The sequence below is a fragment of the Zootoca vivipara genome, chromosome 6 (genome assembly GCF_963506605.1).
Source record: "Zootoca vivipara chromosome 6, rZooViv1.1, whole genome shotgun sequence".
Classification (NCBI taxonomy): Eukaryota; Metazoa; Chordata; class Lepidosauria; order Squamata; family Lacertidae; genus Zootoca; species Zootoca vivipara.
Genome location: NC_083281.1, coordinates 94,208,278 through 94,221,030, shown reverse-complemented (window position 1 = coordinate 94,221,030; position 12,753 = coordinate 94,208,278). Strand labels below are relative to the sequence as shown.

General features: G+C 49.9%; 1 protein-coding gene across 4 annotated transcripts; it reads left to right on the top strand.

Annotated features, from left to right (window-relative positions):
• The first annotated feature begins 702 nt into the window (after positions 1 to 702).
• LOC118087238 (fumarylacetoacetate hydrolase domain-containing protein 2) lies at positions 703 to 12,750 on the top strand. 4 transcript variants are annotated; one of them, XM_035119698.2, is made up of 8 exons: positions 721 to 1,102; positions 2,580 to 2,869; positions 4,364 to 4,580; positions 5,364 to 5,423; positions 6,244 to 6,406; positions 8,082 to 8,190; positions 9,691 to 9,778; positions 11,060 to 12,750. In XM_035119698.2, exons 1-8 carry the CDS (start codon positions 854 to 856, stop codon positions 11,069 to 11,071), a joined length of 1,188 nt encoding a protein of 395 aa, XP_034975589.1. In that variant the 5' UTR covers positions 721 to 853; the 3' UTR covers positions 11,072 to 12,750. The 4 variants fall into 4 exon arrangements, 3 of the variants coding, with proteins under 3 accessions (XP_034975589.1, XP_034975588.1, XP_034975590.1); XM_035119697.2 differs by having other exon boundaries at positions 726 to 1,102; positions 11,088 to 12,750; XM_035119699.2 differs by lacking the exon at positions 721 to 1,102 and adding an exon at positions 1,115 to 1,423 and having other exon boundaries at positions 11,088 to 12,750.
• The last annotated feature ends 3 nt before the right edge of the window (positions 12,751 to 12,753 follow it).

The window sequence follows — 12,753 nt, the reverse complement described above, 5'->3', positions numbered from 1 at the left end:
TCTGCTATGCTGCTGCTGCTGCTGCTGCTGCTCTCTCTGTCTCTTTGCCAAGTTATGGATCCTCTCCAAATGTCCCCCTCTGCTCCTACATAGAAGACATTGCTGGCTTGGTTGGAGAAAAAGCCTCTCGCTTTTCCTTTTCCTTTTCCCTTCTCACTCCCTCTCCTCAAGGAGGAGCAAACCAGGGCAAGGCTTTCATGCTGCTGCTTCCAGTTCCCTGCAGCCTGGGCTGGGTGCTGCAGCCTGGGAGCGCTGGGCCCCGTCCCTCAGAGAGGAACAGGCTCTGGGTCTCTAGAAACAAGCGCTTTTGTGCAGGTGTAGCCCAGAAGTTATCCGCATGACATTTGAGAGAGGAGGAGGGGGCCCCATAGCTGTCAACCTCTGGATTTGAAGATAAGGAATCCTATGGGGCTGTCGGGGGAAGAGTAGCTCCCCACAAGGTTTTACCCATCCCCTACCCCTCCGCCCCATCTTTTCTCTTTTTTTTCAGAAATCTAACATGTGGAACAAAGTTCACACCATCATTAGAAGATCCCCCTCCCCCCGCTGTTTATTTTGCTGTGGCCTGCATGTATTGTGTGCAAGATCAGATGGGCTGGGCTGTTTGAGTTTGGGGTTTGTTTTTGTTTCACTGCAGGGGGTGTGTTGCTTTTTTGTATTTTTCTTTTGGATATTGTGATTTATGTGGACATTGTTCAGTTTGGTTGCATATATTTTGATGTTTTATTTATTGCTAATGAGTAGTCCTTTCGTTATGCTGCAATTACGCATTTTTTCATGTTGTAAGCCGCCTTGAGCATGGTTTGAACTGTGGAAAGGCGGCAGACAAAGAAAAGTATGTACATATGCATGTATGTGGCGGTTCACAATAACACTGCGTCAGAGGGTGAAATGGGCTGGCCACGGCTTCTCAATAAACCAGCCTCAGCAAAAACCGTTTAAGGCGCCATTGCGCGCTTCCTCGACCCGCCAACTTCCGCCATCCCGTTTATCTGGCGAGAGCGAGATGCATGCTGGGAGTTGCAGTTTATGCGGAAGGACTACTGTGGCGCATGCGCCGACAAAGAAACCCTACCAAGAGGTCGCTGTGCGCACTAGACAGGTGAGTAACTGCAGTTGCCGCAGCGGCCAAGTGGGGATCCGGGGCGGAGGCGGCCGCGCCCGGACTGGTTGCCTGGTGAAGGCAAAGGAGCCAGAAGCCTTTTGTCTCGGGCGGGGCTTCCCTCCAAGCGAGGCTCCTCTTCCGCAGGCGCTCCCTGGTGCTGCGCGCAGGTTTCGGGACCTCCAGTTCGGCTGTCCCTCGTGCAGCGCCCGCCTGGTTTGCCGGCGCTTCGCCTGCTGCCTTGAGAACCGCCGCTTTCGCTTTCCTTTCGCTGCAGAGCGAGATCAGGGGAAACAGCAGCGACACCGCGGGGCTGTTCTTGTGAGCGCCGCCGCTACTCAGCCAGCGTGCAACATGGAGAGCACGCCGCCCCGACCCCGACCCTTTCCTACAGCAGGGATGCGTGTTTCGTAGAATAAAACTCGAAGCAGGAAGTCTCTGCTCCCCTCGGCCACTCGCTCTCCACTTTTCATATCTCTACGGGCGCGCGCACCTGCTGCTGCCGCACTGCCTCCTGGGAGCTGTAGTCGGACTGGCCGGGCGGGGGGGGGAGCAACCTCCAGCAGCAGCTTGTGCGGAATCCTCCTCCTTTTGGGGGGTCTCCAGGGGGAGGGCTGGAGGCGGGGGTCGGAGGCAGCAGGGGCAATGCCTTGTTTTCTTGCCTTTCCTCCGAGGAGCTCGAGGCGGCGTATCTCGTTCTCCCCCATGCTTGATCCTCACAGCAGCCCTGCGGGTTAGGCTAGGGGTCAGCAAGCGTTTTCAGCAGGGGGCCAGTCCGCTGTCCCTCAGACCTTGTGGGGGGCCGGACTTTTTTTTGGGGGGGGGGGAGAATAAATTCCTATGCCTCACAAATAACCCAGAGATGCATTTTAAATAAAACCACGCATTCTACTCATGTAAAAACATGCTGATTCCCAGACCATCCGCAGGTGGGATTGAGAAGGCGATTGTGCTGGATCCGGCCCCCGGGCCTTAGTTTGCCTACCCATGGGTTAGGCCAAGAGGGAGCAAGTGGCCAGCTGGCCCTAGGTCACCCTGGGAACTTCATGGCTGAATGGAGATTGACCCATAGAATCAAAATGGTAGAGTTGGGATGAGGGACATCTAGTCCAGCCCCCTGGAGTGCAGGTCTCTATACCAATGCTCCTAGTCGCTGCGCCACACTGGCTCTCGGATACGGTTTTAGCCATCAGCCTCCGTGTTCTTTGCCCCAATTCCGTGTGAACTGCCACTGTTGAAAAGTATTTGTATTCAAGGTATTTGAAGAGGCATATTCAGCAGGGCTCCCTTTCCTTGGCCCTCAGCAGCTGGACTCAACAGATATCTCACTGCCTCTCAAATGTGGTGTTGTGCCTCCTGAGCAGCTCCCTTCCCCACAAAGGGGAATTGCATTGCAGGATTTCCTAGTGGCTGCTCTTCCTCCACCTGTGCCCCTTGGGCTGCTTTCTCTGAGCCTGCTTTCTCCACCTCCCTGCAGGTGTGGATGCTGGGCCAGCTGCAAATACCCCTTCTGGTGGGTCTCAAGCCAAGCTGGCCACAGCTGGGGAGCCACCACTGGAAGAAGTTAGGGTCCAGGTGTGTGTCCCACCTGAGCGGGGCCATGAGGCTGGTCCAGTTCCATCCTAAGGAGTCTGCGGCAGAGCCCCGGATCGGGCTGGAGAAGGATGGAGGGGATGTGGTGGACCTGAACGCCTTTGACGCCTCTCTGCCCAGCAACATGCGTGCCTTCTTGGAAGGAGGAGATGCAGCCCTTGCTGTTGCTAAAAGGTACCTAGAGGTCTTCAGGGTTATAAAAGGACCTGCTGGCTGGTGGAGGGAGGAAGCCAAGAGGAGCAAGATCTGGGTCATTGGAGCTGGGGGGGGGGGAGGGTGGTGGTGGTGGTGGTAGTGGTGGAGGAGGTGGAGGTGGAGAGCTTTCAGAACAAGTGGAATGGGATAGGGCCAAGCAGGGTGGCTTTGTGAAGGGTTCACTGAAGCCTCCACACCAACGTTGGAGACCCTTAGACCCAGGCAACGCCCTCAGTGGCCTTGCTTCACACCCTCCGGCAGTGTTTTCACCTGCCTAGAAGGTGCCATTGTCTTGAAATGAACTCTGGTCATCGCTTGTGCTTGCCTGGGTGCAGGATTGGAAGGGGTGTGTGAGTGCATGCGGAAACTTTCTCAGTGTACAAAAGTTGCATTTTTATTCATAGAATCATAGAGTTGGAAGAGACCACAAGGGCCATCCAGTCCAACCCCCTGCCAAGCGGCACTCACTTTTGCTGCTGGCCCCATTTGCGACTGGCAGGTGGCTCCCCAAGGTTGTTGAGAAGGGAATGTGGTCCTGAGGCAGAAAAAGCCCCCCCCGCCCCCCCCCCCCGCTGTAAAAACACGGCCCATGCCCAGGGTCTTAAGAGTAGTTAGTATCTAGCAACTGGGTTGCTGTATCTACCTGAGACAAAGAATGAGATGGTTCCCCCATCTTTCAGGCCTCGGAGCTGACTGGGCTGGTGCCTCCTGTTTCAATCCTGGCAACAGGGCAGTGTGTCCTGTACTACACCTGAGGAAAGTAGGCTAGCTATGGGGTGCAGGCAGGCTGCACGGCACACACAACTTTGGGGTTGCCAGCATGACACCCATGGGCGCATTGGCACCCTTGGGGTCTTCTCCTGGCACCCACAAAGCCTCTGATTCTCTCCCCTCCCCCTTGGTTGTGAGGTGGTGTTTATATTTTTCTCCCTTTGGTATGTAGAGCTGAAGGAAGAGCAACCTTTTCCCACTTCTGCTTTCAGCTCTATGTGCTTTTCAAGGCTCAGATTAAATCTGCTGGATCCAACTTTTACCCAGATCCCTGTGGAGGCACACACACTTTCTCTTTCTCCGAGAAGTGTGCAAGGGTGTTGGGGACGGAACAGAGAGAGTGGTATCCATAGCATTTACTTAGAAATCCAAATCTGCTCACAGACATAAAAAGGTTGGCAAGCCATCTAACAGGAGGTTACAGCCACTGGGTTGAGGAGGAATAACTAGCAGGGCTGTCGGCCACCAGCAGAGTGATCATCTCCTCACTCTGCCTAACGGTAGGGGTGGCTAGTCTGTGAAGCAGGCTTGCCAGGCTTTGGAAACAACAAATGAGATTTCAAAACCTTGCAATGAAGAAGCTACAGCAAGCTCTCTCTCTCGCTCTCTCGCTCTCTTGCTCTCTTGCTCTCTCTGCCACCTTGCCTGACACTGTCTGGGGTCCCCACTTGAGATGCCTCTGACTCCATCCTCTGCCCACAGAGCGCAGGAGTCTGGCCAGCATGTCCTTCCGCGATCCAAGGTGACCCTGTTGGCTCCTGTCACGAACCCAGACAAGGTGATCTGTGTTGGGATGAACTATGTGGATCATTGCCTGGAGCAGAATGTCAAGATCCCCAAGGAGCCCATAATCTTCAGCAAGTTCAGCAGCTCCATCGTGGGTCCCTACGACGACATCATCCACCCAGCAGAGAGCGAAGTAAATGGGGCTGGGTTTTCCAAGAATATCTGGGGACCCAAGGTTGAGGAATACTGCAGTAACCCTTCCTTAGCCTAGAATCCTGATGGGTTAAGAACATAAGAGCCTGCTACATCAGGCCAAAGGGTACTCATCTAGTCCATCATGCTGCTCTCACTGTGGCCAGCCACATGTCTGTGCGAAGCCCACAAGCAGGACCCGACTGCAAGACTGCTCTCCCCTCTGTTGTTTCTGATGTCCAGCTGTGGAGGCAGAGCATAGCCATCGTGGCAGGTAGCCTTTGATAGAAGAGGCCAATGGCTAGATCAGGCCAATGGCTCCTCTTTAGTCCACCATCCTGGTCTTACAGTGGCCAGACATGAGCCCATGGGAAGCACACAAGCTTTGTGGTGTCCTAGTTTCAATAAGAGGGTGGCTTGCACAAGAGAAGGTATGGGGAGCCAGCATGGGACTTGTGGCCCCAGTGCTACCAGTTGCGCCACAAGAAGAGCTTGGCTGCTGGATCAAACCAAATACCCACCTAGTCCAGCATCATTTTCTCACATTGCCCAGCCAGATGCCTCTGGGAAGCTTGCAAGCAGGACCTGAGGACCATGGCAGCACTTTCCCCATGGGCAATTCCCACCAACTCTGATAAATGCCATGGGTGGCCTCCTGAAGGCAGCATGGAACATGGGGAGAATAGTCCAAGTCAGGTTCCTGTGTTTCTCTCCCTGCTGGCCTTGCTAGCCCAGCACTGATCTACCAGGTGCCAAGACTGACCTTGCCTGTTCCCTCTTCTAGCAAGTGGACTGGGAGGCGGAGCTGGCCTTCATCATTGGGAAGAAAGGAAAACACATCCAGGTAAGCCAGGTGTCGGCAGGTTGCACCACATTGGGACCTGTGGTTTTGTTTTGATCTTATAGCTTGCCCTTTCCCGGGTGTCCAGGGCAGGGAGCTGCAGAGTTAACACTGCACTGCAGGTCTACACATATCTACTCAGAAGTAAGTTCCATTGTTTTCTGTGGCATAGCCAAATAAGTGGGTGCAGGATTGTAGCTTAAAATGGCTGTGTTGTCAGTATCTAGTACCATCCATGACAAAATTTGGGACTATGTCCTGGGCATCCAGTTCTTTCCTGCCATTTAAAATTTAGCACAACATGATAGTACATCAATCAAAACACCACAGTTCTATAAAGCAACTGGTCTTGCAATGTGAAAGGAATTTCATAAATTGGGACTGAAGCACCACCATTAAAACTAACACAATAAACACTACGTCTGAATGCAACCCTAGATTACATCCCAGGAATTTCCAAAGATTCATTCAGTGGTATTTATTAGTTTAGTATTACATTTATATCCAACCTTTCCTCCAAGGAGCTCAAGGTGGTGTGCACGGGTCTCCTCATTTTATTCTTCTGCATATGATAACGAGGTTTGATGTGTAAAATATTGTTAAGCACAGGGGAGAGTGAAGAAAGAGTAGAAAAGGAATATACCAGTGCAGAAGTGGGGAGGAGGAGAATAAAGCCATGCCATTAGCAAACACAAAATAGCCTGTTAGTTCCCATGGCAACATCGCTTGAAATTTACCTAATATAGGAAGTGCCCATTAACCTTTTTTTTCTCCAGCTCCCAGTTTCACAGCAATATTGTTGCATCTTGCTTCTCTCCTCCAGGAGTCAGATGCAATGAGCCATGTAGCCGGGTTCACCGTTGCCCATGATGTGAGTGCCAGAGACTGGCAGATGCAGAAAAATGGAAAGCAGTGGCTTCTGGGGAAGACCTTTGACACCTTCTGCCCCCTGGGACCAGCCCTTGTCACCAAGGATTCCATCTCAGGTTTGGAACCGGCAATGACAGCGCCCCCTTTTTCTTTTTGCCTCCAGGTTTTGAGGCGAGGACAAGCCTGTCTCAGGATCCCTTCCCAGCTGCTCTAGAGTAAATTTTGCATCTCCTAGAACCCTCTTGGGCAACCTGTGGGTCACCTGAGGACCACTAAGGCTCTCTGACCAAGCTCTGTCCTCTTCCTTCTGCTCCAATCACTGTTGCTCCTGCCTGCCTTGATTTCTTGGCCTGCCGTACTGTTCATGGTGTATCCATCTGTGCAGAGATGCATTTTTTTGGTTTGAGGTTGCAGAAATGTAATGTCCTTACAATAGAAGTACAGATAGGGAAACACCCAGGGCCGTATGTGCACCCATAGTCTGAATAAGTCATCAGTTGTGCTGACTCAACTGCACTGATTTTTTTAAAAATTGCTGCAGTACTGCAGTGGAGGTGGGTCAAGTGGGCATCACAGATGCCTCTAGTCAGCAAGGACAAGCCTCCGGGGAGCTGCAGAGCCTGCTGTTTCTTGGGCATCCATGCTCATTTGTTTGCACTAAGCATGCCCAGGGGTTCCACAGTATTGCTTGTTGAGCATACATCCTGATACGTTCACACTGAGGTGGTGCAACATTGCTGGCCAGCGGTGCTTCTCCTGCGCTTTCCAGTGCAGTTAGAAAAGGGGCAGGAAGGCTTAGCCTTGTATCTATGCTTCCTGCTTGTTTTTGTATTTCTGTACATTCTTTTATTCTCAATAAAATTGTATAAAACTTTTTTTTTAAAAAAAGAAGAAGTGATGGGATGATTGCATTGCAAAGTGCAGGATAATAACCAAATTTTGTGTGAATAAACAGCCCATTTAAAAAAAAAAAAACCTCTGTGGTACTGTCCCAGGCTACTGATCTCTTGCCTCTTTGTAAGGGCAGTTTTCCACATTGCCTCACTCCAGCAAGAACAGTCTGTGAGTCTCAGCAGCTTCCCGGGCCTCTGGATGCACAGCCCAACCTATGATGACCATCTGGCAGGTTTGTTAGCTGGATGCATCTCTTTGATGTAAAGGGGATGCTGCCATGGGAACACACATCTGGACCTACCGGACTGCAGCTGGATTGCAGCCAGAGGTTTCTAAAGTGTTTGCAGTAAAGTCTGTGCAGTTACGATGTACATTAATAACACTATTAAGTGCCCCGGGGACCCAGTAGTTGAACGGATAAGACTGCAGGGTTCCATCGTTCTTTCCTGATTTTAGCACAGAATACTTTTGTTAGAGCAAATCCATAAGGGCCTTATGAGGAAGTGGCTGCAGCTCAGTGGTAGAGCATCTGCTTTGCATGCAGAAGGTCCCAGGTTCAGTCCTCAACATCTCTAGGTAAGGGTGGGATTGCTCCCATCTGAACTCCTGGAGAGTCCCTGTTGGTCAGGATAGACAGTACTAAGCTAGGTGGACTTAGGGAAACTTCTGTGGGATAGCTCACGTCGGTAGAGCATGAGACTCTCAATTACAGGGTCATGGTGTTCGAGCCCCACTCTGGGGTTAAAGATTCTTGCGTTGCAGGGAGTGGGACTAGGTGACCCCTGTGGTTCCTGCCAACTCTGCAATTCTGTGATTCCTGTGTTTCCAGAAGGATGCCCCATTTTAATAAGTGCTGTACCTTCTCTTTTGTGTGTGATTTCATGTTGCTCTCTGCAGACCCCCACAACCTGGGCATCCGCTGCCGAGTGAATGGGGAGCTTGTCCAGAACAGCAGCACCAGCCAGTTGATATTCAAGACGGAGGCCCTTGTTGCATGGGTTTCCAAGTAGGTGCTCTCCATGACCCCCGTCTCCTCCTCAACTACTGTTGTCTATGCTCTGGTAACCTCGAGGTTAGATTACTGAAATGCGTTATATGTAGGGCGGCCTCTGGCGACAGTTCAGAAACTTCAGCTGGTGTAGAATTCAGCAGCTGGGTTGCTCACTGGGGCAATACAGTGTGAGTCTATTACATCAATCCTAGCTACCAATTCGTTTCCAGGCCTAATTCAAAGTGCTGACTTTGACCCATAGCGCCTTAAATGGCTCAGGACCACCTCAAGGACCGCCTTTCTCCCTATGAACCTACCCAGACCCTGCATTCATCCTCCGAGGCCCTTCTTCGCGTGCCTCCTCCGAAAGAGGTCTGGAGGGTGGCAACACGAGAACGGACCTTTTCTGCAGTGGCCCCCTGCCTGTGGAATGTTCTCCCCAGGGCAGTTCGCCTGGTGCCTTCACTATACACCTTTGGGCATCGGGCAGAAATGTTTCTTTAACTAGGCCTTTGGCTGATTGACAACCAATGTCATTTTAAATGTGTTATGGGATGGGGAGGGGTGGTTATTGGTTTGTTTTGTTGTTATATTTGTTCTTATGTATTTTCTGTTTTTATCCGGTATTTTATGTTGTGAACTGCCCTGAGATCTACAGATGGTATACGGTACCAAATTAATTACTGTATTTTTTCGTCTATAAGAATATATTTCCCCCCCTATTTTTTCCAAGTTTAAAATTGGGGGTCATCCTATACACGGATAGTGCATATGGGGGATTTCTTTACAGTGGTGCCTCGCTTAACGAATGCCCTGCTTAACGAAATTTCCACTTAATGAAAGTTTTTTCTAGCGGAGGTTGCCTCGCTAGACGAATTCGTTTTACAAAAAATTCATCTAGCGAATCACGGTTTCCCATAGGAATGCATTGAAATTCAATTAATGCGTTCCTATGGGCAAAAAAAAAATTCAAAAAAATTCAATGCATTCCTATGGGATTCGCTAGATGAATTTTTCGTTATAAGAAAAGACCCGTGGAACGAATTAAATTCGTCTAGCGAGGCACCACTGTATTTGGAGTTCCAAAAAATAGGGGTCATGTTATACACGGTGTGTGTGTGTGTTATACATGGAAAAATACAGTAAGTATGCCTTCAGTATCCCTAGAGCGTCTCCAACCTCTTCTCCCCCCCCCCAATTGTTGAGCCTGGACACTGAGGTCCACCTCCGAGGATCTTCTGGCAGCTCCCTCATTGTGAAAAGTGAAGTTCTGGGGAACCAGGCAGAGGGCCTTCTCAGCAGTGGCACCTTCCCTGTGGAATGCCCTCCCATCAGATGTCAAGATAAGGAACTATACAACGTTTAGAAGATATCTGAAGGCAGCCTTGTATCAGGAACTTTTTAATGTTTTTGACGTTTTAGTATGTTTTTATATGTGCTGGAAGCCACCCAGATGGGTGGAGTATAAAAATTTAATTTTTAATAATAAATCTTGCTCTGGCCTGTTTTTGGCAGGTTTGTCACCCTGTACCCAGGAGACGTCTTCCTCACGGGGACTCCCCCGGGTGTTGGAGTTTTCCGGAAGCCCCCCATCTTTCTGAAGGTGAGCCCTGTTCCCAATTAATTTGTAGGCTCTGCCAGCATCTTCCCTTGTTTGAACTCTTTTGATTGGAGGATTGGCAGGGCTGCTCATTTTCCCTTTGTAGCATTTTGGCATTCTGAACAAGGCAGCGGCTCTGAGGTCATCCCATAAAGCCAATAGACTCACCCTTCAGTCCTATGGCCTCTGGCTGGGCATTGCAAGGGCCACAGGAAGGCACCAGATCTTCATCTCTGAGGGCCAAGAGACGTTTGACCTTGGAGGGGCAGACCCCTCTGCCACCATGGGATCCCCCACCCCTGTGCATTGTTTGGGGAGCAGATGCCTGCACCGTGGGGCATAATGCTTCTCAAGGGGTGGATCCAGCCCCTCCTGTTCTCTCAACGCTGGTGAGGAAACTCAGTTGTATGTTGGAAGATTCAGCACAAACAAAATAATGTCCTCCTTTGCACAGTGCGGAGTTAAATGATGGGACTCACTCCCGCAAGAGGCAGTGACGGCCAACAATTTATGGAGGATAAGGCTATCAAGGGCTAGTGGCCATGACGGCTATGTTCTGTGCCCACTGTTAGAAAAAGGTTGTCTCTATGCCAGTTAGTTGGACACACAAGTGGGGTGAGTGCTGCTGTTGCACTCGGGTCCTATGAGGACAGGATGCTCGACTAGATGGGGCCCCTTTGGGGTGTAGTGGGGGTAGTGAATTCCCCCCTTATTCTCAGTGAAAGGGAAATAACTGTAGTGCAGGTGGGGCTGGGGCAGGAGTGGATGCAAAGCTCATCTGCCTCCACTTGTGCCGTGCTGGCAAGAGCCCAACTTTGCCCTCCCACCCTTAACAAAATAATGTTAATGTTAGGGTAGAGCAGGCATCCCCAAACTTCGGCCCTCCAGATGTTTTGGACTACAATTCCCATCTTCCCCGACCACTGGTCCTGTTAGCTAGGGATCATGGGAGTTGTAGGCCAAAACATCTGGAGGGCCGCAGTTTGGGGATGCCTGGGGTAGAGCATCTCTACCCTACAGATGCTCTATTAGCAATTGGCAACAGCATTTAGCATTTAGGGAGGACAGTCAAAAGCCCCTGTTAAGGGCTGAACACCCAAATACTTTGTGGTTGTTTTTTTTGTAATTTGCACTTACAACTGCATGTTTATGATACATAAACATGCATTTAGATTTGTAAAAAAAAAGGGGGAACATAAGCTTTGGAGATGGGGTGCTGCACAAGCTGGAAGTCTTCTATTGTCTCCTGTGTCAGTGTTACATTATTATTGCAACTTAATGTAGGAGCTGCTGTAATTCTGTTGTACCACAGAGGGGAGATGAAGTGCAGTGTGAGATCGATGAGTTGGGAACTATCCGAAACAAGGTGGCGTGATGGCATCCTGCTGCATCCATTCCGGTCCCCTGGCTCTGCACAGCTGCAACTGCTCTACTTGAGTCTCCTAACCAAATCCAATCATGAGTAGAGATTAAGGGATTTCTGGAATTAAGGGAACGGGGATGAGACTTCCCAGGAGTCACAAGAAGACGGAGCCTGAAAAACTGGTTCAACAGCACTGCAATTCCTGGGCACCATCTCAATGAAGAGACATGAAGGTGAGCCTGAGTCTTGCCTTTCCTCTGCCAACCAGAAGTAAGAGGGAGGTCATTCATCGTCTCTGGTACAAAACAGGCTACAGTGGGTGGGTTTCCCCTTTGTATTACAGAACTCTCTAGATTGTTCACTTACAATAAAGCAGCTACAGTACTATCAAACTAATTGGGGGTTTGAATTAACTAGACATACAACTTTTTTTTACAGCACGGAATTTTGATTCATGGGCCACAGGTTGAAATATCTCACAAAGGGCCTGGAGGTGTTTGACCAATAGCTGTGCAAGGAAGGGTCCCTTCTTCACAAGTAGATATACGGTAGCTATTCTGTGCTCGGTATGGTTCTGGCAGAGGGTTCCCAGCTACGAGGGGGACAGGGAAGTCTGAGGAAGACTTGCTGTATAGTCCTTGGAATACCTAAAGTTTGGTAACTCTTGGTAATCACATCTGAATACCGGCAATTTCAAATGCATAGCAATAGATATTTCCCTATTTTGTCAACCTTCACTAGCATATGTCCAAAACAACATTTAAGTTACTAGCAACATGCACTGGTGGTGTGCTTTGCATGCAGAAGGTTCAATCCCCAGCACCTCCGACTAGAACTAGAAGAAACCTTTGTCTGAAATTCTGGAGAGTTGCTGCCAAAGAGTGTAGTCTTCCTGAGCGAGACAGACCAACAGTCTGACTTGGTACAAGGCAGTTTCCTGTTCCTAATAAAAAAGTCTCTCTCTGCCAATTGATACTATCTTTGGGCCAGCATATACAAACAGGGGCCACTAAAATGTGTGATTTCCCAGATGTTCTTCATCCCCAAACTGGCTCTCACCTTGTTGCTGAGCTACAACTCCTGTCAGATACAGCAAGCATGGACTATGGCCAGAGATGATAAGAGTTGTAGTTCAGCAACATCAGGATGGCCAAAGGCTGCAAACACCTTTTACTAACTACCTTACTACCTGACAATGCTCTTTGCCTTGTCTGAAGCTCCACGTTGATGGTTTTTTAAAGGAGTAGTATTTCAACCATACTTTTGGACACGATAACACTCCCTCCCCCCAAGGGTATATTTTTGCAGGTTTTCTTGTAAGCAGGTTTCAACAGTGTATTCCAGGCATCCCCAAACTTCTGCCCTCCAGATGTTTTGGACTACAATTCCCATCTTCCCCGATCACTGGTCCTGTTAGCTAGGGATCATGGGAGTTGTAGGCCAAAACATCTGGAGGGCCGCAGTTTGGGGATGCCTGGTGTATTCAGTGCATTCATGGATGTAAACAGTTGTTTAGCTATGCACACTAAGGAGAAGCCTTCTCTAACCTGCTTTTGTTGAATGCAAGAGATAATGGGAGTTGTAGTCCAAAATACCTTAGGGGCACACCAGGTTG

Excerpts from the sequence above, each read along its gene's own strand:
- LOC118087238 (XM_035119697.2), top strand. The coding sequence starts at position 854 with ATGTGGCGGTTCACAATAACACTGCGTCAGAGGGTGAAATGGGCTGGC. Across the intron at positions 2,870-4,363 it reads GCCCTTGCTGTTGCTAAAAG|AGCGCAGGAGTCTGGCCAGC; the intron begins GTACCTAGAGGT and ends CTCTGCCCACAG. Across the intron at positions 4,581-5,363 it reads TCCACCCAGCAGAGAGCGAA|CAAGTGGACTGGGAGGCGGA; the intron begins GTAAATGGGGCT and ends TCCCTCTTCTAG.